General features: G+C 54.1%; 2 protein-coding genes across 2 annotated transcripts; one reads left to right on the forward strand and one right to left on the reverse strand.

The window, feature by feature from the left end:
- Positions 1-1,129: 1,129 nt before the first annotated feature.
- NAGPA (N-acetylglucosamine-1-phosphodiester alpha-N-acetylglucosaminidase) lies at positions 1,130-15,199 on the reverse strand (the record flags this gene model as incomplete). The annotated part of the gene is made up of 12 exons (XM_084270954.1): positions 1,130-1,631; positions 2,149-2,389; positions 2,983-3,043; positions 3,251-3,382; positions 4,221-4,349; positions 4,944-4,991; positions 6,249-6,457; positions 7,365-7,493; positions 7,746-7,854; positions 8,345-8,484; positions 11,391-11,876; positions 14,907-15,199. The coding sequence occupies 11 exons, from the start codon at positions 15,197-15,199 to the stop codon at positions 2,155-2,157; spliced, it is 1,971 nt and encodes a 656-aa protein (XP_084127080.1). The 3' UTR covers positions 1,130-1,631; positions 2,149-2,154.
- An 88-nt stretch (positions 15,200-15,287) lies between these two features.
- ALG1 (ALG1 chitobiosyldiphosphodolichol beta-mannosyltransferase) lies at positions 15,288-25,722 on the forward strand (the record flags this gene model as incomplete). Its single annotated transcript, XM_084271021.1, has 13 exons — positions 15,288-15,498; positions 15,656-15,733; positions 16,639-16,742; positions 17,231-17,379; positions 17,932-18,021; positions 18,647-18,763; positions 20,767-20,888; positions 21,659-21,697; positions 22,224-22,283; positions 23,295-23,405; positions 24,265-24,379; positions 25,092-25,167; positions 25,507-25,722. 13 exons carry the CDS (start codon positions 15,288-15,290, stop codon positions 25,639-25,641), a joined length of 1,407 nt encoding a protein of 468 aa, XP_084127147.1. The 3' UTR covers positions 25,642-25,722.
- Between the last annotated feature and the right edge of the window lie 8 nt (positions 25,723-25,730).

The following is a 25,730-nucleotide window of genomic DNA, read 5'->3' on the forward strand; positions in this document are numbered from 1 at the left end:
TGGGTTATATATGAGAGTTAAATGGGCATTAATATTTAACAAGCACTTACTTTCTCTCCCTTTCACCTGTTTATACATTCAAGATCAGGGTTGTTTTTTTCTCAGCCAAAAGCCTCCCCAGCCCGTCTTTAAGAGCAACTCGATGGCAGAGGGCTCTGTAACGGGGTACTTGACAACAGCTGTCCTTGGCTGTGGGGTTTGTGGGCTCTGGTGGGAGCTGTATGTTTCTGTATGTGGGAAATAAAAAAGCAACTTTGGAGAACACGTCTGGTTGTTCAGTGTGACTGTTCAAACTGTGGTAAACAGTGGGGCCAGGAAAGCCAGTGGCATCCTGGCTTGTGTCAGAAATAGTGTGGTCAGTGGGTCTGGGGAGGGGATTGTGCCCCTGGACTGGGCACTGGTGAGGCTGCACCTCAAGGGGTAGGTCCAGTTCTGGGCTCCTCACCATCAGAAGGACATTGAGGTCCTGGAGCGAGTCCAGAGAAGGGCAACCAGGCTGGGGAAGGGGCTGGAGGGCAAATCCTGAGGAGCAGCTGAGGGAGCTGGGGGTGTTCAGCCTGGAGAAGAGGAGGCTGAGGGGAGACCTTCTCCCCACCTCCCCTGCCCTGCCAGGAGGGTGCAGAGAGGTGGGCGATGGTCTCTTCAGCCAGGGGACAGGAGCTGGGACAAGGGGCAATGGGCTCAAGCTGTGCCAGGGCAGGGTCAGAGCAGATGGGAGGGAAAAGTTCTTCCCTGGCAGAGTTGTCAGGGCCTGGCCCAGGCTGCCCAGGGAGGGGCTGAGTCCCCTTCCCTGGGTGTGTTTAACAGAGGGGAGATGAGGTGCTCAGGGATCTGGTTTAGATCAGGATGGGAACGGTTGGACTGGATGATCTTAAAGGTCTTTTCCAACCTGGTGACTCTGTGAAACTCTGCCAACTTACAGTACCCACAGCAAGGGAGGCAACACTTCCTTCTATTCAGTTATTCCTCCCTTTTAACCAAAATGGTCTTTTTATCTTCCTGTAGAACCAGCACTTGTTTCTTTTCATGCTGCACAGCGGCCTCAGCCCCAGTGGGTTCCAACAGGCAGCCGAGGCAGGGATCACCTGCCTGCTCCAACTCTCTGCTAAGAATCCAAGTCTCAGGCAGCTGTTATTAACAGACTTTATTCAAGTTTCAGTCTTCTGTAAGTAATAAAAAAATAGACTAGAATCTTCCATTTACAGGTTGATTTGATGCCAGCAGTAGCACAGAAATTAGATATCCTTTACTCTGGGGAGGGAAAACCAGAGGGTGTGAAAATGTTAATGGTGAGGCTCAGACAGGCTTGAACTCCCCTTGCAGCACTGAAGCAGCAGGTTACAGCTGCCTTTCCCTCCTGTGGAGCCAGCCTCCAGCACCCTGCTGTTGTGGTGGGGTTTGGGTTCGGATGCACCCGAGTAAAACGTCCACTCTCCAGCTGAGAAGCCTTGAGCTGCTTGGGGTACGTACTGAGGGGTCCCAGCTCGCTGCTGGCACTGGTTCCCATGGCCAGGGAAAGTGTGGTTCCAGCAGCAGCGAGCCAGGGCTGCAGCATGGGCTCCCTGGGGCTCACTGTGTTGCTGTGTTCCCTTCCCTGGGTGAGAAACTCCTTCACAGTCCTGTAGTAGCCACTGGCACAAGAGAATGTGGAGATGAAAATTCCTTACTTCTAGCTGAAAAGGCTTTTTATGCTCTGCACTCATCAAGGCTACTCCTAGGAGTAAGAAAATATTCTAGCCCTGCAGTTGCTGCAGGCCAGGTGGAGACTCCACCATCCTTAAGCCAGCTTCCTTAACTTGCCTCTAGCTTAAAGCTAGGCTTATCTTGCATCTTAAAGGAAAGGGACCTCCCTGCAGTGGCCTAGGGTTTACATTCCTCACCCCACCCATCTCCCTTGAGTAGTAAAGAACCAGTCCCCTTCCTTCCCAACTCCAGACCTCCCTTACCCACCCACAGCTTGTGCCCTGCAGCCCCTCACAGCAGCAGATTTTGCAGCCTCTTTGCTCTGTCCAGAGGAGCAGGGAAGGGGAGGGTGGCTGGCTGTGCTCCTGGCAGGGCTGGGACGGAAACCAGGCCCTTTCCTGACTGCTCCTGGGTTACTCAGCAGCTTCACATCCGAGAGTCTACAGTCTGTGTGGAGTAAAATACCTCGTCTCATCCGGGACTCTGGAGCAGGGCCTGGCTCTGGTCCTGGGCGTCTTCTGTCTCGCAGGCAACCGAGGTGGAGGGGTGAGCAGCGTCCCCGTTCATCTCCCTCAGGGGCTGGTAGAGGTAACAGCTGCTGTCACGCTGCCTCTCTGACCTCACCCTGAGGAACAGGCCTGCGTTTCCCACGGCGCTGAGCAGGAGCAGCACAGCCAGGGCTGAGGTCAGGGAGACCCAGGTTCTTCTGATGGACAGAAGAAAAATCCCCGTAAGCAACACACCTCGACCTGCTTTCACACTGCATCGGCCTGCAAACGGCTCCTCGGGGTTTGTTTCCCCTTCTCTGGCCCCAGAAGCTGGTGGTTCTGCTCTGGGAAAGGTGAGAACATGCCCTGGGAAAGCCAGGGAGGCTGCAGCTTCACCAGTGCTACACAAGCCGTGCTCCTGGGGTAGGACTGTCATAGAATCCCAGACTGGTCTGGGTTGGAAGGGACCCCAAGGGTCACAGAGCTCCAACCCCCCTGCCACAGGCAGGGCCACCAACCTCCAAGCCTGGAGCTACACAAGGTTGCCCAGGGCCCCATCCAACCTGGCCTTGTCCTTCTGAGCAGGAGCTGTCCCAGACAGGGCTGTGGCTGGGTTTTTATACCTTGCCTTCCCTTTCCTCTCTGCTTTCCTGGTCAAGAGCTGCAGCGATGCAGCAAAGCTGGAACACAGAGGCTGCAGCAGCAGGTCTGACCCACTGGCAGCCAGGAGCTGGAGCCACCAGCTCCACCGGGCAGCAATGCGCAGGGACTCGGGGGACGTGGACACGTATGTGGTGAGTATCCCACTTACTCTGACAGAGAGAACTTGTCTTTGCTCCTTCCCTCCTTCTGGGAAGCCCAACAGCGCCCAGCTGTGAAGGAAGAAAGAGGGCAGAAGGGCATTGTTAGGGGAAAGGGGTCAAATTCCCCTGAGCTGTAGGTGAGGGTAAGAGGACAGCCAGCCAGAGCTGGGAGCTGACCCAACCGTCACACACCAAAGCTGCTTGTCTAAGTTTTGGGTTCTTTGGTGTGTTTTTTTTAAACCCCCCCCCCCCACCGCCCACTGCAGCCAGAGGTACCTCTGTTTAACTGGTCCTGTATGGCCAATCCATAGGTGACGTTGCAGCTGCCCGTCTCCCGGTCGCAGGGACAGGCGTGCTCACAGGCACAGGGCTTCTGGCAGTTCGGCCCGTACCAGCCCAGGGGACACTCTGAGGAACCAGTCACAAAGAAACCTGTCACAGCCAAAACTCCACATGCTCTGAACTCATCCCATCTGTCACTGCAGCTCCACCATGCCTGGGTCCTCCCCAGCTGCTCGGGAAGGATGGGCACGCTCCAAGCTTTCGGAGAGGCTCAACCCTCACCCACACCTCCCCAAGGGATTTGTGTTGCCACTTTGCTTCCCTGGAGCTTTTCCCCCTGCCACATCTGAGCTACAGCCCTGCAGTCTGGTCAGTGGAGGTGGGGGGCAGCACTGGGAGAGGGCAACAACTCGTGTTTGAGTACTTGCAGCCAGTGGGCTCTTCAGCTGAACAGCCAGGACCCTGGGTTTGCTGCAGCCTGAGAGCTGTTCTGGCCACCCACCCTGCTCCCTCCAGCACCCAGCCAGCACCCAGCCCTGAGCTGGCTGCTCCTGGTTTGTTTGGTCAAGGAGAAGATTTTCTAAAGCAGGAAGCGGGGTGGCTGAGCGTTCCCAGGCTGGGAACAAAGCTCTGGCACTAAGGGAAGCAGGGCTCACACCCACACTGGAATGAAGCTCCGGTGTCACCAGAGCTCAGTTCAGTCAGCTGCTTTGGCACAGCTGCTGTGGTTACTCAGCCTGGAACCTGCCTGGCTGGGGGTGCTGCCACCTGCACAGCCAGAGCCCAAGGCTGCCGGCTGGAATGACCTCTGGACCTCCAATAGCGAGCCCAGGAGAGCCGGGAGCGGGCAGGGTCCGCTCCAGCCGCAGGGGTCAGCCCTCACCCTTGCTTTGCCCACACAGGCAGCTCAGATGTCACCCAAACCCTTCCCCCCAGCCCAGGCTGGGTGCAGAGCAGCCCTTACCGTGCTCGCAGCTGGTGCCATAGTACCCAGCAGGGCAGGAACAGGTCCCGTTCACGGGGTCACAGGAGCCCCCGTTGTGGCACTGGCACTTCTGGGTACAGGCGTCCCCGTAGAACCCGGGAGCACAGGCTGCGGAAGACAGGCAGAGGTGTCACCAGGGCGCTCTCACGAAGACAAGCACCCCCTGCTTACACCCACAGACAGAACCACTGAGGCTGGAAAAGGTCTCTAGGATCATCACATCCAACAACCATCAACCCAACACCCCCCTGCCCACTAAACCATGGCCCCAAGTGCCACATCTCCACATCCTTTTGAACACCTCCAGGGACGGTGACTCCACCACTGCCCTGGGCAGCCTGGTCCAACCCCTGGCCACTCTCTCAGTAAAGAAGTTTCTCCTAACAGCCAATCTAAACTCCCCTGGTGCAACTTGAAGCCGTTTCCTCTCATCCTACCACTTGTTACTTGGGAGAAGAAACCAAAACTCACTGGCACAGAGCACTGACAGCTGCCCAAAGAACAGAAGCTGAGTCTGTGCCTTGAACAAGGAGCAAGGGCTTCAAGTGCTTCACACCAAGCCACTCTTGAGAAGCTCAGGCTGCAGTTAAGCTCACAGCCACTGTGCAGCCTTTCCCTTTGCTGTTCCCTCTTGGGGAGCCACCAGCCAGCTGCTGGGGGGTGGTTGGTACCCGCCTTTCGCTGAGTGGGAGTCAGCATTACCTTCACTGCAGCTGCTGCCCGTCCAGCCGGCATCACACAGGCACCCAGCTGTGCAAACAAGGCAAACCAGCATTAGAGCAACAGAGGGAAACTCAGAAAGATCAGGAGCTTAAAATTAAGAGCCTTTGCTTCCTGGGGGGTGCCTCTTAAATTTTCCCCCCCTCTGCCAGGGAACCCACAGCCAAGGAGCCCCGAATGCTGGTGCAGGCCAGGGGCACAGGCAGCAGAACCTCCTGCCAACTGGACCTCTGGAGATGAACCCGGACCAGCTGGGAGCAACATCTGCCCCAGCTGAGCTCTGCCCAGCCCTTCACCGGTGGCCCCGTGGCTGTGAGTTGAGTCAGGGAGGGAGCACAGACCCGGCACGGGGCAGTGGCAGCTCCAGGGCTGGGGTGTGTTGCAGCAGTCCCTGGATTCAGGGCGAGTTTAGAGAGCAGGAGGAATCGCTCCCTTGCAATAATCAGGAAGCAGGAGAGTGGAGTAAAGACGCAGCAGCAAGGGGAGGAACGGAGCTGCGTTGTTGTGAGGTGTGATGCACTGCTCCTCCCTGCAGCAGCTTTACAAACCAACCAGGAGCACAACCCCAGGGGAAACTGAGGCACAGACTTAGAGGTCCAGCCCTATTACAGGTGTGAGTCCCGGCCTGGCCCTGCTGCCACCTCCTAAAGGCGACGTGTTCTGACCATCTCTGCTGCTGCTTCAGGTGCTGGAGGGAAGAGGCAGAGCAGCTCCACGTCCCGGCAGGTAAGGGGGGCTGAGGCACGGGGCACCAGCTGGCTCCCAGTCAGGGCACAGGTCGGCCAGGCCCCGGCACCCACAGCCCGACAAGGCTGCTCGGTGGTGGGGAAACCCCTCCAAGACTCCACAGGGAGGGAAGCCGGCTGCTGCTGGCACCAGCTCACACCCCTTCACACCCCGGTGGGAGCGGGCTCTGGGGACCACCAGGACCCCACAGCCCTTCACACCAGGGTGGGAGCGGGCTCTGAGGACCACCAGGACCCCGCACCCCTTCACACCAGGGTGGGAGCGGGCTCTGGGGACCACCAGGACCCCCCACCCCTTCACACCAGGGTGGCAGCGGGCTCTGCGGACCACCAGGACCCCACACCCCTTCACAGCAGGGTGGGAGCGGGCTCTGGGGACCACCAGGACCCCGCACCCCTTCACACCAGGGTGGGAGCGGGCTCTGGGGACCACCAGGACCACAGGCCCAGGCCCACCGCAGTGGCAGGTAAGCGACATCCCCATGCTGCCCAGGCTCCCCCCTCCCCCAGAGCCGCCGCCCCGGTCGCCCCAGCCACTCACCCTCGGTGCAGAGCCCGCGCAGGCTGCAGTTGGCGGGGCCGCAGTCCAGCAGGTCACAGGCCGGGCCGGTCCAGGCGCGCCCGGCGCAGCGGCACTCCCCGGCCACGCACAGCCCGTGCCCGCTGCAGTCGGGGGGCTGGCAGGGGGGCTCGTGCACACACACCACGGTGGAGACGCTGCGAGGGCAGCGCCACATGTTGTCGAAGGAACTGAGGGAGGAAGACAGGGCCTGTAAGGGGGTCACAGGTACTGCCCCACACAAAACCAGTTGATATGGGAGACTGGCTGGAGAGCTGTCAGGCAGGGAAGGACCTGGGGGTGTTGGGTGGCTGCAGGGTGAATATGAGCCAGCAGTGTGCCCAGGCGGCCAGGAAAGCCAATGGCATCCTGGCTTGTGTCAGAAATAGTGTGGCCAGTGGGTCTGGGGAGGGGATTGTGCCCCTGGACTGGGCACTGGTGAGGCTGCACCTCAAGTGCTGGGTCCAGTTCTGGGCTCCTCACCATCAGAAGGACATTGAGGTCCTGGAGCGAGTCCAGAGAAGGGCAACCAGGCTGGGGAAGGGGCTGGAGGGCAAATCCTCTGAGGAGCAGCTGAGGGAGCTGGGGGTGTTCAGCCTGGAGAAGAGGAGGCTGAGGGGAGACCTTCTCCCCACCTCCCCTGCCCTGCCAGGAGGGTGCAGAGAGGTGGGTGATGGTCTCTTCAGCCAGGGGACAGGAGCTGGGACAAGGGGCAATGGGCTCAAGCTGTGCCAGGGCAGGGTCAGAGCAGATGGGAGGGAAAAGTTCTTCCCTGGCAGAGTTGTCAGGGCCTGGCCCAGGCTGCCCAGAGAGGGGCTGAGTCCTCTACCCTGGGTGTGTTTAAGAGACGGGGAGATGAGGTGCTCAGGGATCTGGTTTAGCTCAGGATGGGAACGGTTGGACTGGATGATCTTAAAGGTCTTTTCCAACCCTGTGATTCTGTGCTAAACCTCCCTCAAAGCCTGTCGCTTGCCTCTGCGTGGCAAACTCCCAGCAGTGCAGCCAGAGGCCCTGGCAGCACAGGGGGTAGGACTGAGCAGGCTAACAGGAGCTGCATGGTCACCTCTGCAGCCCTGGGCACGTTTCCCCAGCACCTACCAGTGCTCCGAGGGGTAGCTCGCCAGGGTGCCGTTTAAGACCAGCGTTGCAGAGCCGCCTCCGTCCAGGTTGATGGCATTGATGACTCCCTGCTGCTTCAGGAACTCAGCCATTTCCCAGAGGTTCACCCTGCAAAAGCAAGCAGTTGTTCTCTGCTGGTTCCTGCTCTTCAATGAACCTGCTAGCCCAGAGCTTGGTGCCTCTCCTGGGCAGCCAGGGGAAGCTCCCAGACACCAGCAGCGGTGCCACCACCTGCCCTCTGAGCTCCACAGGTCTCTGCTGTGCCACACACCGCCGGTGCTGCAGAGTCCCTCCAGTACCAGTGAATTTAAAGGTGGGTGTTGCACTTGCCCCCAGGCCTCCCCAGAACCCTGGCCTCACCCTCTGGATTCTGTCTGTCCATCCATGTGCACCAAGATCAGCTGCCCCTGACTGTCGTGTCCAACCGCCGTCCGGGCTGATATCACGTTGATGAACTTGTCAAAGGTTCCTGTGTGGGAGAGGAAACAATCCAACACTTCACACACCAGCTGGGGCAGGGAGCTGGGTGTGAGACACATGTCTGCGAAACAGCTCCCAGCAAGGAGCTGCTCTAGGCTGGAGCAGGGTAAGACCAGAGCCTGAGTTCCTCTCGCTCACCCAAGCCCATCCAGGAATCAGATCCCAGAAGCACCCTTGTGAAGCTTTTGTGTGGCACAGGGACAGAGGAGGGGATTCACAAGCCCTCTGGTTTAAACCCCTGTGAGAGGCAGGTGCTTTGAGTTTCTCTGGAGGGGAATTAACAGCAGCCTATTTCCCACACCGTGCCTGCCACAGACCCAGGGTAAAGCAGCAGACAAGAACAAGGGACCTCTTGAGGCAGCAGCAAACTGCAGGAGAAGATGTAGCTGCCACCCACCCTTCCAAGAGCCCCCAGAAGGACAGCCTGTCCCCAGGCTTTGTGGTATTTCCCAGTCTGTCCCCAGGCTCTGCACGTTTACCTGTGGTTTGGACCTCGTCACACTCAGCCGCCCGGCTCTGGTTGATGTACACCTCCCCGTCCCTCAAGAGCCAAACCACCCCGCTCACAAGCTGCACAAAAGGGTTGGCTTGATCCAAGACATCTTCCTCAGACAGGTAACTAGGAAGGAGAGAGCAGGAGGGGTTGCCAGTCACAGCAGTGTCCTGTAAGAGCCTGTGCTGCTGCCAGCAGGCTCCAGGGGCAGGGAGAAGGGGAGTGGGTGCCTGAACAAAGGGGAGCTACATCCAGGGGCTGAGAGATGTGAAACAGCACTTCAGCAGCTGGGGTGGACCCTGTTCTCTGCTGTTCTGCACAAACCCATCATGAATGATGGTCCCAGACCACTGTGTGTGAAACAGTTCCTGACAGCCATGCAGCTGGTGACACAGGACTCCAGTGACAGGATGGAGATGGGACAGATCTCCCCTAATAGCCAGCAGAAACAAAACCCTGACCACACAGTGCCCAGAAGGGGCACCCAGCATCTGCTCACTGGGGTGGCAAATAGCATTGATGATGATGATGGCTGGATGTCTGTGAGCTCTGGCATCAGGAGGAAGCTCTTACTCCACCCAGGTTCAGTGCCCATGGCTGTGCCAGCCCAGCCTGACCCCCACAGCAGCACCAGAAGAGGTGGGTGAGTGATGGGGGTCTCTCTGCTGCAGGGAACAGAGCCCCCACTTCAGGGGGAGAGGCTTGCTGGGCACTCAGATCTGGCCCCCAGACTATTACCCCCCTGCTCTTCCCCACAGGCACCAGAGGAAAAGGGAAACCAGGGCCAGGGGAATCCAGGAGCGAGCCATGAGCAGCTGCGTGGCTCCGGGAGGGAAAGCTGAGGGTGGCCCAGCTGCTCCTCTCCTCAGTGCTGCTGGTGAGGAGGAGGAAGGGGCTGAGAAGCAGTGGGTCAGCATCCAGGGGCACAGCCCATGTTGTCACAGAATTTGGCTTTTCCAAGGGCAGAACCTGCCCTGAGGTCTGACTGGCAGATCCACATCACCAAGTGAGGCAAAAGTAACTTTGGAGAAGAGACAACCTGGGAAGGGCGATGGGATCCTGGGCTCCATCAGCAGAGGGGTGGCAGCAGGGACAGGGAGGGGATTGTCCCTCTCTGCTCTGCCCTCAGGAGGCCCCAGCTGGAGTCCTGTGTCCAGAACTGGGGCCCCAGCACAAGAAAGATGTGGGACTGTTGGAGAGGGGTCAGAGGAGCCACAAAGATGATCAGAGGGCTGGAGCAGCTCCCCTATGGAGAGAGGCTGAGGGAGCTGGGCTGGTTCAGCCTGGGGAAGAGAAGGCTGTGGGGGGACCTCATTGCAGCCTTCCCGTCCCTGAAGGGAGCAGAGGAACAGGAGGGAATCAGCTTGTTCAAAGGGCAGAGACTGGCAGGACAAGGGGGATGGAGTGAAGCTGAAGGAGGGAAGGGTGAGATGAGATACTGGGGGGAAGTTCTTTCCAGAGAGAGTGGTGAGGGGCTGGAACAGGCTGCCCAGAGAGGGGGTGGGTGCCCCATCCCTGGGGGTTCAAGGCCAGGTTGGATGGGGCCCTGGGCAACCTTGTGTAGCTCCAGGCCTGGAGGTTGGTGTCCCCTGGGAAGCTCTCAACCTCTTCCTGGAAAATCAGGGTGGGTGCCTGTGGGAAGAGGTACAGCCCCACGAGCAGCACAGGGGAGGACTCAGAGGGCTGTGCAGGCACAGGGCTGCAACATCACTGGGCCCAGGCAGAGGTGGCAGGACAGTGCAGGGCTGCCATGGCTGGGTACTGGGAAGAGCGGTGGGAGAAACTGTGGAGCTTGTCAGAGGGGAGCAGCAGGAGGGGCTCTGCCTATGCCCTGAGCACAGCCTGGCTGAGGGCTCAGGGGCTGGGGCTTTGGCAGAACAACGTGGTGATGCCATGGTGGGTGTCAGACACAGCCTGCCTGGTCAGGAAACAGTAGGCAAGAGCTTCTTTGGGAAACTGGAAAGCATTTGGTGTTCACAGGCCCTCTCACAGCCCCTCTGGCACTCAGGGGGTTCTGTAACCATCCTGCTATCTGCTGAAAGGGCAACTGAGCAGCGCAAGGGAAACCCAGGGGGTACCTGGATTCCTACTTAACACCAACCTTTTTGCTGCCAAGGGTGGTCAGTCCCTGAAGGGGTTTGCCCAGAGAGGCCATGGAGTGCCCATCCCTGGAGATGTTCAAACCCCAACAGGACAGAGTCACAAAATGGTTGGAAGGGACCTCACAGCCCACCCAGTCCCCAAACCCCCATGGGCAGGGACACCCCCTCAGCCCAGGGTGCACAAAGTCCCATCCAACCCAGCCTTGAACCCTGCCAGGGATCCAGGGGCAGCCCCAGCTTCTCTGGGCACCCTCTGCCAGGGCCTCCCACCTCCCTGGGAAGGATTTCTGCCCCCAGCCCCTCTCCAGCTGTCCTCCTGCAGCTGAAGGCCGTTTCCCTGGGCCTGGCCCTCCCTGCCCTGGGCACCAGCTCCTCTGCAGCTCTCCTGGAGCTCCTCAAGGGACTGGAAGGTGCTTGGAGGTCTCCCCACAGCCTTCTCTTCTCCAGGCTGAACCAGCCCAACTCCCTCAGCCTGTCTCCAGAGCAGAGACGCTCCAGCCGTCGGATCACCTTTGTGGCCCTGGGCAACCTGTTCCAGCCAGGCATGTGCTGAGCAGGGTGTTGGATGAAGCACCTCCAGAGGTCCCTTCCAAGCCCAGAGTGTCTGTACTGCAGCCAGAGCAGTTACATAGTCCACTCTGTTTCTGCTCTGTGGGGAGGACAGAGACCTCTCCCCCTTCTTCCATAATCCAGTGTACCTGTTGCAAGCTGGGAGAGGAACCTAAGCAGCTAGAGGCCATCAGAGGAACTTACCCAGCTTCACTTCATCCCTGGTAAAAAAGCCAAGGGTCAGAGCTAGCCCAGCGGGACCGGACAGCCCCAACTGCAGCATCCCAAGCGCCCCTCTAACTGGGAGAGGCCAAGGAGGCAGCACTAGGGGGGTGCTCCCCGCCTCAGCAGCGCCCGCAGGAGGAACCCCCAAGTTCTTACCCAAACACCATGGTGCCATCCTTCCGGATGCCAAACTGAGCGTTCTGCACACCTCCCGAGTTCCTCACCAGCTTTCCGTCGCTCACCACGTTGCCCAGGCACTCTCCAGTCCCCATGTTGAAGTACCCGCCGTTCTGGGCCACCAGGCACTTCCCTTGCTTGGCCGTTTCCTCCACCGTGGCTCTGCGCCGGGCCCGGCAGCCTCCCGCGCCGCCCGGCTCCAGCACGGAGAAGGTGCTGAGGGGGTTCCTGACGAAGGTGAAGTGCCCGTAGACCGCCCTGCTGGCCGGGCCCCCCGCGGGGATGTAGGACACGAACGTTCTGGTGGTTGCCACCGGGCCGCCCGCGCCGCGGTGGCTGGGCCAAGCTTCGTGCGTGACGTTGCCGTACTTGAGGGGCTGGCAGTCTCTGACGTGCCGGTGGTGGTGGCGAGGCCCGTGCCGGGAGGGCGGGTAGGGCTGCAGCAGCGGGGCGGCGGGGGGGCTCCTGCAAGGAGACCAGACGGTTGCCCCGCGGCTGCCCCGCTCGGCCCCGGGGGGGGGGGTGGGGGAGGGTGGGAAAGGCCTCGCCGGCACCTCGGTCCCGCCGTTCCCCCGCCCCCCGCGGAGACTGCGGGACCCACCCGGGCTTAAAGGCAGCTGTCCCGCTCGGTACCGGCGCCGCCGAGCCCACCCCGAGGCACCGCACCCCCGTAACGGGACGGCAGGGCTGGCACCGCCCCGGGCGCCCGCGCGGACACTCACCCGGCGCCCCGCGCTGCCTGCAGCCAGCCCAGCGCCGCCAGCGCCGCCGCCAGCACCGCCCGCCCCGCCGGCACCGGCCGCCGCCCGCGGCCCCCGCCCGCTGCCCCCGCAGCCCCGCAGGCCGCCATCTTGGCGGGCGCTGGGCGGGCGCTGAGCAGCGCGTCCTCTGCCGGCCGGCGGCGGCGCAGCCCCAGCGCCTGGGGCCGTTTCCCGCCGTCTCGTTCGCCGCCCGCGTCCCTCAGGCGGGGCCGGGCCGGGCCGGGCCGGGCCGGGCAGCTGTGCCGACGCCCGGCGCTCCGGACGGTGAGCTAAGGGCGGCTTTTACGATTAGCAAGGTGGAAAGAAATATTTGTAGAGGCTCCTGTTTCAGCAGTAAGCCGTGGCCTGTCTCTCGGTAGCTGCTGTAGGCATGTCTGAGGCAGCCGGGACCTCTGTTGTTCTGGAGGGCCGGGCGCCTTCTCTTCATCCTCTGACAGACGCGTCTCCCAGAAAATGAGGTAAATGCCGCCTTTACAGCCGCCACAGCTGTACCCCAGCCAAAGGGACGTGGTGGTCACCCGCCAGCCTGGCCCTGCCGCTGCCGTCCTCCTCTCAGTGAGTTCCTGAGGGATAGGAACTTAATCGGGGGCTTTAACCTGTAATCAAAGGTAGCTGAATTTGGTCACTGTGACACAAAAAGTGGGCAAGAAGCTCAGACAATACCTACTGTTACCCACAGTAATGTTTTGATGAACGTTTTGGTTTTCCTCCAGACAAAATAGTGATGACACAAGCAACGAGGAGGATTGGGATGTCTGTTTTCCAGATGGGGAAGAATAATGACAGGGGGAGGGGGGTGATGATATATTCAGTCAGCTCTAGCATTTCATAACCATAATGTTGGATTCTGTGGTACAACTTGGCTGACAGGAAGAAAAATCCTGTGGAACCTGCTTTGCAAAGCCAGGAATTTCCTCTTTCCAGAAACACCTGAGTCAAATGCATGGTTAAAACCAGCAACTCCTCCGTCCTGTATCTGCCTATAAGGTCATTCCTTCTGTCTGACCAGGAATCATGCACCATACCTAAAAATGTTTCTAATCTTGACAGTTCTATTTTTAATGAAAGAACTAATTTGTTAACAGAGGTAAGGGTGCCTACTTTATTATGACCTGGTGGTCTTTAGATGAACACTTAGCTTGGGGCCAGGGAGTCCTGCCTTTGAAACACCAGTCTTTTCACCTTCAGTGATGGAGATTCTCAGCAGCACACGCACACACACACAAAAGCCCATAGAGCTTAACCAAAATCATACCACATTAATCTTAGCAATCAGGTGTGGAAATGATGGCCCTTACAGTATAGCTAATGTATGTAACAGCACCTTAAACTTGACTTGATAAATCTTACTTCAGTTGGGATACAGATTCAGATTGTAAAATTTGAGTTAAATATCCACAGCTCAAGTTTGAAATGTGGTGTAATTCATTAACACAGCGAGTCTCTCATATCCCTTGTTAGATGATTAGTTGCCACTGAAGATAAAGCTCTGGTTTTATTGTTCCCTAGGAACATTTACCACATTGCTGGCTAAGTGAGAATAGGGGACATACTGTTTTCCATGGAGAGCTCTGGAGAAGAAAACTTGGATCTGTTGCATTCAATCTGCAAGTTTATTTTTGTCAAGCTAGTGCAGGAGACACTTTGTAATGCTGGCTCCTCAGGAGCAGGGGGTGGGAGCATCCTTTCCAGGTACAGAAATGAGTTACTGTGCCACACTTTTTCTTTTCCTCCAACCTGGAGTAGGGAAGAGGGGACCTGGGAACTGTGAATCACAACTGAAAATCTCACTCTGGATTAAAACATTCTGTGGCAAGTCAATCTAATAGACATTGTTTTTTGCAGGATGCATCTTCAAGGGGGCTTCCTGGGGGTGGAATGGAAAGGAACACTGCTGTCTGGTGTACCTACAGGGACCTCATCATCAGTGTTTCCAGACTAATGATGTATATACAAAGTAGTATTTTCAACCAGCCTGTTTGGCTCTCAACACATCCAGTTGTCCCAGTAAACATCTGTATGGCCTGGTGCCTAAGAACTGGTTAGGTATGAGTGTCGTTGGTTACTGGTAATGCATTACGTGGGTACCCTGCTTGTTACCCTGTGCAGCTGGAATGTCTGCTCCAGAGATTTTTGGGATGAAGTACACAGATAAAATACTGGTGTTAGTCAGGAGGGAAAGGAGGGGCCCTAAAAGTGAGAAGTTGGAGAAAACATGTCCAATCAAATTACAAATCCCTAGCCAACAGAATGACAAAATTACCTAGCTGTCTTACATAGATCACCACGGCCCAGGCACAACTGGGGGACCACAGGTCTGAGCCTAGCTGAGGAGTGGTGTGCAGAGAAACCGCCCTTAGGGCAGAGGCTGGCTCCCTTTCCTCTTCCTGGGGCACTTCTTCCCAGCCTCCTCTTCCTCAGCCTCTGCAGGCAGATGAAGGCAGCAGCCCAGCGAGTAGCGGTGCAGTGGCTGGAGCTCCCAGGGCCAGGCACTCTCGTTTGGAGAAACAGCCACTTCCCTGCTTGTCTTTTAGAGGCTGAGCGATCTTGCTGGCACAGCGCAGCACACTCTGCCTCTGAAATATTTGGGGCCAGTCCCAGAGTGATGAGGGGAAGCCAGAAAACGATGATTTTATGTCCTTTTTCCCGGTAGGAGCTCAGTGTTTGCCACTGGGTGGCAGGTCTGTGCCGCTTCTATCTGGTTTATCTGTTGAAGAGAACCCTCCAGGCGTACCCAGCCTGGCTGCTGCCTGGCGGGTGGATGCCCTCTCCGGAGAAGCAGGCTGAGAGCTGATGGGACAGTGCCGGCGCCAGAGAACGCCTCGCTGCTTCGACAGGCCGGGCGCGGGCACTCGCTGCCGGGAGGGCCGCCCCGCAGCGCTCCCCTCGGGTTCCCCGCAGGGAGGCAGCAGATTCGTGTCGCGCCCTACCGGGAGCTCGCTCGGTCACGCAGAGTTTCGGCGTCTCACTCCGGTGACCGCCGCTCCCACCGCAGCCGGGCGTTAAGAGGAGGTTTAACCCGCCCATCTCCGCTCCCTTCGGCCGTGTCGCCGCCTCAGCGCAGCCGAGGCTCGGTCCCGCCAGGTGGCGGCCTTCCCGCGGCTGGACACACAAGATGGCGGCCGGCGGCGGGCCGCTGGCGGCCGCGGCGCTCTTGGCGCTGGTGCTGCTGGCGCTGCTGTGGCGGCGGCGGCGGGCGGCAGCCGGCGGTGCGGGGCGGGTGTGCGTGGCGGTGCTGGGCGACCTGGGCCGCAGCCCGCGGATGCAGTACCACGCGCTCTCGCTGGCCCGGCACGGGCGTAGCGTCGAGCTGTTGGGCTACCTCCGTGAGTGATGGCGGGCGGCGCCTTCTCCTCCCTCACCCCGCCACCCCCCGCAGGGGACGGCGCCCCCGGGGCTCGGCTTGAGGCGAGGGCCGGGCAGGGGCCGGGTCGGGGCGCGGTGCGGGGGCCGCTTCTCTGAGAGGTCTCTCCCGTCTGGCAGAGAGCAGGCCGCACGGCGACGTGCTGCGGAGCGAGAACATACGGCTGGTGCCCGTGGCGGATCTGCAGGGGCTGCGAGGTGGGTGTGGGGCGGCCCCGGGCGTCAGCGGGCGGCCTCGGCTCGGCGCGGCGGGGGAGCGAGTCGCCCGGGCCGGGGGGTGGCTGTGGCGGGTGTTTGTGTTCGGGGGGAAACGGGGGAATCAGCTTCACGTGGGAAAATAAACAACCCCGAGGGGGTTTGGGCCGGGCTGCCCTGGGGGCGAAGGGGCTGCTCCTGGCGGGGGGGGAAGGGTGCCCCTCCTGGGAGGGGGAGGGAGGGAAAGGGGGCTGCCCCGAGCGGGGGTGTGGAAGGGGGGCTGCCCCTGGGGTGAGAGGGTGGAAGGGGGGGCTGCCCCGGGGTGGGGGGAGATGGTGGGATGGGGGGCTGCTCCTGGGGGGCAGGTAGGGGGAAGGGGGGCTGCTCCTGGGGTGGGAGGGTGGAAGGGGGGCTGCCCCTGGGAGGGGGGGGAGATGGTGGGATGGGGGGCTGCTCCTGGGGGGTGGGTAGGGGAAGGGGGGGCCCCTCCTTGGGGGGGTAGGGGGGGGCGGAAAGGAGGAAGGGGCTGCTCCAGAGGTGTGCGCTGGTTCAGCTCAGCAGCACATCCTCGGTCCTTCCCTACGTGTTCCAAGCACTTGCCTCTGTGGTACGAAGCACAGTAAGGCAGTCCTCCTGTGAGGTGAAACAGGGACGGGGTTGAATCACTTAATTACTTTTTAAATAGTCGTGTCTGTGTTTATCTGTGTTTATCCATACGCTGATTTCTTCCTATAAAAACCCAGGAGGGGGCTTTGCCAGGTCTGCAAGATGTTTGTCTAAAAACACCTGTGGGTTTCTACAGTGTACCCTTATTTTAACCCTTTCCCTGCAGAGCTGGCTGCTTCTGTATGAAGTGTGCTTTTCTGGAGAGCTGTGATATTCTTACCAGGTGTTCTGTGGTTTTGCAGTTGGCCCGAAGCTTTTCCAGTATGTCATAAAAGTCATTGTGCAGGCAATACAGTTACTTTACACAATGCTGAAGATAGCTCAGCCGTCCTATATTCTTCTTCAGGTGTGTTTTGGGTTGGGATTCATATTAGTAAAAATAAGTAGTACTACAGTACAGGGCGTTTTTAGCAGTCTCAGTCATTGTTCTAATGTTTGAGTACTTAATCTGGCCTAATAATGGCATAAACCTGTATCAAACTATTCATTTAGCTCTAAAATTTGATCTTTCTCTTAACAATTCATGTTTTTTCTTCCTGTTAACTGTTGAGCCTTTGAACTTCATTGGCATAGGTAGCAGGAAAGATCAAATCTTAAAAGAAATGTCTGTGTGTGTACTGGAGGCAATTTTCATCCCAGTCCAACAGTCAATTTGAATTATCTGCCAGTCTTCATAGGAGACACTGGCACTTCTATAGCTGGTAAATGCGAAATTGTTTGTTTGTTAAGATCCTTTAAAGCAAAATTATTTCAATTGTTTTTCTGGTAGTTGCTTGATGTTTGTCACTTGATCACAGTCTTGTGCTGTTTTTATTTGTTGTATTTATTAAACAGAATCCCCCAGGCTTACCCAGCATAGCAGTTGCCTGGGCTGCATGTCTCTTCTGGAGAAGCAAACTGATAATTGATTGGCACAACTATGGATACACTATAATGAGTCTGAGTCATGGCAGAAACCACCCGCTGGTACAGATTGCAAAATGGTTTGTGCATTCATTTCTTCTCCTCTTGATAGACTGTGTAGCTTTGCAGAATTCAGAAGAATGGAAACCAGTGGGGAGAATATAATTAACCAAAGGGCTCTTTCTGGGAAGGATTTCTGGGTTTTGCTGTGTTTACCTGCTTGCTGAAGCAGACAGGTTGCTTTTATGTGTATATGCAAACTCTGATCTTACTAGAATGACTTCATAGGTAGTGGGGTTTTCTTTATCTATCTCCAATGCTGTCTTACACTCCAGCTCATCTTTAAAGGTCTATGTCTTGCTGAATCTAATTGGTTGCATGGAGATAAAGGCTCTGAAGGCTTTCAAGTGTGGTGTTCTTAGGCCTTGGGTGCAAGGGAGTTGTGCTGTGTCCCTTCTCATCAGCTGATACTGCTTCAGTATCAGGAGCCAATCAGTGATTGGTAATTACATTGCAGTTGGTAGGGACATTGACTTTCCTCTGGTTTTTAAATAGCATGGGCACTGCTGGGAGGTTGCTGTTTGGCTGATGGGATTGCCTGCCTGTGGTTCCTCAGATTCAATTTCTGTCAGGTATGAGAAGCTGTTTGGGCGTTTGTCCCACTACAACCTGTGTGTCACTGATGCCATGAGAGAAGATCTGTGGGTGAATTGTAACATAAGGTAAGTTGGATACCTCCAGCCAGTTAGCATGCATCTATGCAAAATGCAATGAAGGAACATACCCCCGATGATTCTGGATTCAGAGGAATCCTACAGAAACAACTTTCCTGAACCATCCCCCCTGAAACACGTTAGGTGAGTTTTGTAAGGAGGGTGGGCATTCAAGAACCTTCCTACCCTCCAGATTTAATACCCCAACTAGAACGTGGCAGACCAGGTATTAGGGAAGTTTCCTACCAGGATGCCTATAGGATTGGAGAGAGGCAGGCATTGCTGTGTTCTTTCAACAGTTGGCATGCTCTGCAAATGTTCCTTTTCCAGTCAGAGGGCTTTAAGATTAAAATTCTCAGGAACCCTGATTTTCAGCTGAAAAAATCAGGACAGTTGTGTCTGTGGGTGCTACAGTTGCATCACACCCCTTGGGTAGGCATACAAGAAAGGTGTCCTTTGTGCCCTCTGGGGTTAGTGTGTCCACCCTGGGGTATACCTGCAGAATTCAGGCATGCAGAAAGTTGTAAGAATAATAAAAAAAGGGAATTCTTTTGCTGTACTGATTCACTGAATTCCTTTCTGCATTACATTGTTGCAACCTTTTTATTTCACTTGTGAACTGATTCCATTACAGGGCTGTAACACTGTATGACAAGCCAGCGTCTTACTTCAGGGAAACACCGTTAGAACTTCAGCACAGGTTGTTCATGAAGCTTGCCAAAGACTATGAGCCTTTTAAACCACAGGACGTGTAAGTACAGCCTACGGGTACAGCCTTAACCAGATGACATGAGGTTGTTGCACTTAGTGGCCAGGTTCTTCAGGGAACTGTTACTAAATATCAGACCAAGTTGTCTCTGTGTGCTTTTAGCCAGCTGCTGATGCTGTGTGTTAGCTTAACTGTCACTGGGAGAGGCCAGGATGAGTGAAATCACTGAACTGTGATAACACAGTTATGGGGTGCTGATCGATGACAAGCTCAGCATGAGCTGGCAGTGTGTGCCAGCAGCTCAGAAGGCCAACTGTGTCCTGGGCTGCATCAAGAACAGCGTGGCCAGCAGATCTTGGGGGGGGATTCTGCCCCTCTGCTCTGGTGAGACCCCATCTGCAGGGCTGTGTCCAGCTCTGGGGTCCCCAGTACAGGAAAGACGTGGAGCTGTTGGAGTGAGTCTAGAGGAGGTCATGAAGATGATCAAGGGGCTGGAGCACCCTCCTGTGAAGACAGGCTGTGAGGGTTCAGTCTGGAGAAGAGAAGGCTCCAGGGTGACCTGATTGTGGTGTACCAGCACTTAAAGGGGTCCTACAGGAACGGGGGAGAGGGGCTGCTCCCAGGGAGTGCAGGGACAGGACAAGGGGCGATGGCTTCAAGCTGGAGGAGGGCAGGGGTATGTTAGATGTTGGGAAGGAATTCTTTACTCAGAGGGGGGTGAGGCCCTGGCACAGGGTGCCCAGAGAGGCTGTGGGAGCCCCATCCCTGGCAGGGATCAAGGCCAGGTTGGATGGGGCTTTGGGCAATCTGGTCTGGTGAGGGTGTCCCTGCCCATTGCAGGGGGTTGGAATGAGATGACCTTTGAGGTCCCTTCCAACCCAAAGCATCTGTGATTCTATGAACACAATGCTGGGTGTGTGAAATAATAGAAGTTGTTTATTTTTGAAGAAGTTGGTAGAAGTCCTGAGGCAATCTGTAATGGTACATCTCTAGGGTGGAACTTGACAGTGGTCTTGTTCCCATTGCATTTGATGGTGGTGACTGGATGCTTCCTTAACAGCATCCCTTCCTTGCTCTCACTGAGGAGGACTTTCAGGGTCTTGGTCTGTGTTAAATCATAGAATCATAGAAGATGTTGCTATCTATGCATGGGATGTCTCCCTGTTAAGGACTTAACAGGTAGTTACTTTACCAAACTAATACTTGAAAAAGAAGTGAAAGCCATAATGTACAGGGGTTTCTTTTTGAAGTGTCCTCCACAGAATGTGTAGGTTCTGACTTCACTTTGAATAAAGGTACTGTTGGCATCCATGGTCTGTTTGAGACAGAGGTGGGAGGACAGGCTGAGTTCAATTTCCTCACCTTGTTAAGTAAAACACTTTGTTAGATGATGGAATTGCCCCTATAGCAGTTGTGTCACTAGGCTTCTGGTAGCAATGGGAAAGATGAAATCACAGAATCCCAGGGGTTGGAAGGGACCTGGAGAGCCCATGGGGTCCAACCCCCTGCCAAAGCAGCTCCCCAGCTCATATTGCACAGGGCGGCGTCCAGACGGGGCTGGAATCTCTCCAGAGATGGAGACTCCACACCCCCTGGGCAGCCTGTCCCAGGGCTCCCTCACCCTCACTGGGGAAAAGTTCTTCCCCATGTTGCTGTGGAACTTCCTGTGCTCCAACTTGCAGCCATTGCCCCTGGTCCTGCCCCCCAGACACTGAAAAGGGGCTGCCCATTTCCCCCTGCATCCCATCCTTCAGATATTGATAAACATTAACAAGGTCCCCCCTTAGTCTTCTTTTCTCCAGGCTGAACAGCCCCAGCTCACTCAGCCTTTCCTCACAGGGGAGATGCTCCAGGCCCTTCAGCATCTCCGTATGGTCTCTCACAATCCTGCAGCTCAGTACTGTACCAGCTGTGTTTCTAAAGAAGTTGAGCAGTAAATCTGAAACCAAGTGTTTGGGAATTGATGCCAGTTAAGCCTGGTATTCCCTCCTGTGGTTGTTGGCTGTGTCTGTGTAGTCTGTGCTCAGAAAACCCTGTTCCCGTAGTACAGAGCGTGTGGGTGGGAAGGCGGAGAGCTCAGCCTTCACGGAGCTGGACGGAACAACGGGGCGCGTGGTGAAGACTGGGGGACGGCCAGCTCTTCTCATCAGCAGCACCAGCTGGACAGGTTTGGACACACATAGTTTGATTTTTAATGTTCAACAAAAGATAAAATGAGGGCTCTCTGTACTTCCTCTCACTTGAGACTTGCTGTGCTACAGATGCATGTTCACACCAGCAGTGGGACAGGGACTTTTTCCCTTCATTTGGCTAGGAGAGTTTAAAGGCAGGTTGTGTATGAGGCTCAGTGGTTAGAGAGGAGTGAGGTTTTTGAAGTTGTGTTTTAATTGTAGAGCTACCTTCTAAAGGCTCAGCCTTAAGAATGATTAAAGAGATTTCCTACTCTTTTTTTTTTACACTTCTAGATAAACTGTCTTGCATGGTGGTGTGAAATGAATTAAAATATATACTCCTTCATTTCTGAATTTTCTCTTTTTTCCCCTCTCTGTGAAAAAGCAAGTAGAGAGTGGAAACAAATTAATTTCTAGTAAGCATGGGCAGAATTGTCTCTGTCTTTGAATTAACAAAGCAAGTTCTACACTTTAATTCTCTAGCCTTAGAAAGCAGGAATATTTAATTTGATAGTTTGAGGATGTGCAGTGGTTGTGGCTTGTTTGTCTGCAGTGTTGCCAGTAAGGGAAGCAAATAAAGACTGTATATGGCTACAGACTTTCATTTGTGAAGATAGTTAAGGCAGGTCCTTCATAGGAAAAGTGCATCCCATGCTTTAATCATTTAGGTGAAGGTGAGGAAAATGTTGATTATTGTTACTTGAGGACAGTAGTTCATTATAAATTGTGAAAATGTCAGTGCCACTAATAGAACCTTTTCTTTCAGAGGATGAAGACTTCTCAGTCCTTTTAAAAGCTTTAGAAGGTAGGTATGAAGGAATCCACCTCACCTCTTCAAAGGGGAGCAGTGGTTTTATGGACAGTTCCAAAGGGTTTTGCTAAATCAAGTGAAAATGCAGGGTGCTTGATTAATTAGTGGTGGTTTTAGGGTCATAGTGGAAATATAGAAGGAATGTCTTTCTACCTGACAACTGCTATTAGCAGCTTGGAAGTTGCAGTTTTATATTCTAAGTTATTGCAGGGTACATTCTATGAACCTGCTAATGGGAAGGAAGGGAATAGAAGGGAATCTCAGTTACAGCCACAGTTTCTAAATTAATCTACTGAAACAGTAAAGTGCAGTCAAACAAATGCTTGAGTAGTGACAGACCATAATTTCTATGGAAGTTAGTCAGTTTTTGTATTGTTAAGTTTGCTACCATTATATTAGGTGTATGTTTGTAAAGAAATGACTTGGAGCAGGAAGCTGAGAGATGAACACACAGTGAGAATTCTTCCATCAGGCACCAGGGTGTTTGCTGGCTCTGAACAGGGTGTTTTGTCTTCTCCAGGTTATGAGCGGTTTATCAACGAGGGGGTCAAGCTTCCTTCTTTAGTATGTGTGATAACAGGTAATGGCTTGTTCAGCACTGATACAGAAGACTTCATCTGCACTTTTGCTGTGTGTTGACTCTTCTACTGACAGTGAAGAGAGAGGAGGGACTATTGGCTTTATGTCTGGTTGTAAATGTCATGATTTATAGCTGGACTGTTAAGCAGTGTAGTCATGGCACCTGGTTCAATAGGAGAAGCTCTCAGCCTGCTTACCTAGTACAGCTGTGCTTTGCTCTGTGTTCAGAAGAATTTAAGCTCAGCATGGAGTTGAAACATCTGATGTTTCTAGAGAAGAGAAGGCTGTGGGGGGACCTCACTGCAGCCTTCCAGTCCCTGAAGGGAGCAGAGGAAGAGGAGGGGAATCAGCTTGTTCAAAGGGCAGAGACTGGCAGAACAAGGGGGATGGAGTGAAGCTGAAGGAAGGAAGGGTTGGATGAGATACTGGGGGAAGCTCTTTACAGAGAGAGAGGTAAGGGGCTGGAACAGGCTGCCCAGAGAGGGGGTGGGTGCCCCGTCCCTGGAGGTGTTCAGGGCCAGGTTGGATGGGGCCCTGGGCAACCTTGTGTAGCTCCAAGGTTGGTGGCCCTGCCTGTGGCAGGGGGTTGGAACTCTGTGACCCTTGGGGTCCCTTCCAACCCAGACCAGTCTGGGATTCTATGATGTTTAGAGTGTTAAGTAGAAGGGGTTTTAGTGCTGGAAAGGACCCACTCATCAAGTAAGGTTTGGCCAAAAAGTTGTGTAGGCAGAGTGATGGTTAAGGTTAATGAGAAAATTAAGAGCAAACTAAAACTCCCTGGGATTTTGTAGGGCCAATTGTGCTGATTGAATATGTCATTAGTTCCTTGGTTATTTTATGGCTGTAGTGAAATCTAGATGGGGGTTATTGATGGCAGGGGGATATTGATGGATATCAAGTAAACAAAAGTCTAGCTTCACATTGCTTTCAAAGGGACTTTTTCACCTGTCTCTCTTGCTGTACCTGCTACAACAGGAGTCAGCTGTACAGTTTTGTTTCCTCTTTTAAACAGGTAAAGGACCTCTAAAAGACTACTACAATGGGCTGATAAATAAGCTACACTTTAAACATATCCAGATCTGCACACCGTGGCTGGAAGCTGAGGATTACCCTCTTCTGCTTGGTAAGTAAGACTATGACATAGGCTTGAGAGTGGTTGGAAAACAGCTTTGTAGCTCTGCAGAGAGCTGGCAGAGGTTTTGCACTGAAGCTCTTAGAATATAGCAAGTGAATGAAGTTGCTGGTTAGTGACAGTGTGAGTATCCTATTGATCATTCTGACTCAGGCCAGAAAAATTCTGTTGCTGTTTTAGCCCATTCTGTTGGTTTGGTTTGTTTCTTCTGCACTAAAACACAGTGTGCCTGTGTGGACTCTGTTTGACTTTCAGGGTCACTCCAGTAAATGAAATGATGAAAAATTTTGGCTGAGCAACCAAAAGTAGCTGAAATTCTAAACTAAACATGTTCTTGGAGTAACACTGCCTCAGCATGTTTGTGGGATTGGCATGAAGTGTGAATAAGCTTCATGAAGTACTACACATACCCAACGTGATATGTGTTCTGTGGGATTACAGCCTGCTGATTTATACAGCTGTAAAACACTTTATTATTTTTAAATTAATGAATACAAAATGCCTGTAAAATCACATGGTAATGTGTCTGTTTTGAAATCACTTGAACTGGAAAGAGTTGCTGGTGAGCCCTGCAGCATGGCCTCTCTGGATTGGGATGGAGCTTTCCTGTGTGCTTACCCATTCTTAGCAGAAATGCTGTTTTAATGCAGTGAAACTTTAAAATTCCCTTCAATTTACTCTGCACTGGTGTGTTTCTGAAGCCTGAATAGTTCTAGTCACCAGACACAGTGCTGAGTCAGTCTGGATGGTGTTGAAACAATATCAGTATGGAAATAGAAAGGTTTGCAGTGAGACTGGAAGAGCTGCTGGCAGAGAATTCAGCCTCTTGTCTCCTTTGTTTGCTTTCCAGGCTCAGCAGACCTGGGGGTGTGTCTCCATAAATCATCTAGTGGTTTGGATTTACCCATGAAGGTGGTGGATATGTTTGGCTGTTGTTTACCTGTGTGTGCAATATATTTTGAATGGTAAGAGCTTATTCTAGTGCATAAGTGGATCATTTAGAGCAATGTTCTTGGAGAGCAAAGTTTAAGAGCTTCTGCAAGAATGAAAGGAAATTCTGGTGTTAAGCCATAGTAGCTTTGGGTTTAATTCAGTAAGAAGAATCAGAAATAGATATTGTTTTATTTAAGCTCAAATTAAAAAAATAACATTAGTTTCTGCAAAGTTGGGAGTGTTCAGTGAAACCGATTGTCTTACCCTACCCTGTGTTCCTTTGTTTCCACATACTTAATGTCCTCCTGCACAGACATGGCTGTTCCTGAAGGATACAGTCAGCATTTGGGGTAGCTTTTATAAATGAAAGTATGTTCTCTGTGGACATCTCATGACCTGGATCGTGAGCAGATTTTCCTTGTAGGTGAATGTTAAAGTAGATTATTGCCCTGATTTTTGATGTATAGCCAGGTGACACCAGGTGCACAAAGGCAGAGTGAGGGCCCTTTTGTACTGCAGTGGTAGATAGTCTGGCACAGAAGGGAGAAACAGTATTTAAGTGTTTGAAACTGCTGACTTCATCCCATTTAGTCAGGTATGAAGCTCACATCTAGATACCCAGGGTCATAGTGTTACAGGTCCTCTAGCACAGGCTCTTCAGATGTCACTCTGCAACTTCTTGAATGTCTGTGTCCCACTTGCTGCTTCTTGTCTCACATTTTCTCCCCTGACTTTGGTTCACAGTTTACATGAACTTGTGAAACACAATGAAAATGGTCTGATATTCAGGGACTCAGATGAACTTACAGAACAACTGAAGGTAAAGGCTTGACTGGTTTGTGTGGTGCTGTCTTTCTTTCCCACTAGCTATAGCTGCAGAGGTGCTACTGTGTGAGTCACCTTTTCACATTTGGCTATCATCTCTGTAGCTGGCATTCTCAGAAGATGCTGCTTTGCCTTCTGAATGTTACTTGCCTCACTTCTATTCCAGTATGAACATAAAACTGGCAGCAATATTTTAAGTATTGTCTGAATTCACAGTAGATAGGGCCAAAGAGTGCTCTCCTGCTGCAGCATCGTAGTTCAGGGGTAATGCTGGGGAGGCTGGATTGAGCCTAAAATCTAATATGATGGTATTTTTCTGTGGTTTAACTTACAGATGCTTTTCTCAGAGTTTTCCACCCTGGGAGGCAAACTTGAGAGCTTCAGAAAAACCCTCCGTGAATCCAAGGAGCTGCGCTGGGATGACTCCTGGGACCAGACTGTTCTTCCTCTGCTTGCCCAGAATGAATGAGACTCTGGGGAGGAGGAGGGTGTCAAAAAAGCTAATTCATTCCTGGATGTGCAGAGATTTGATAAATAGAGAATGAACACTTTGTCTAC

The sequence above is a fragment of the Gallinula chloropus genome (assembly GCF_964237585.1).
Source record: "Gallinula chloropus genome assembly, chromosome: 15".
Classification (NCBI taxonomy): domain Eukaryota; kingdom Metazoa; phylum Chordata; class Aves; order Gruiformes; family Rallidae; genus Gallinula; species Gallinula chloropus.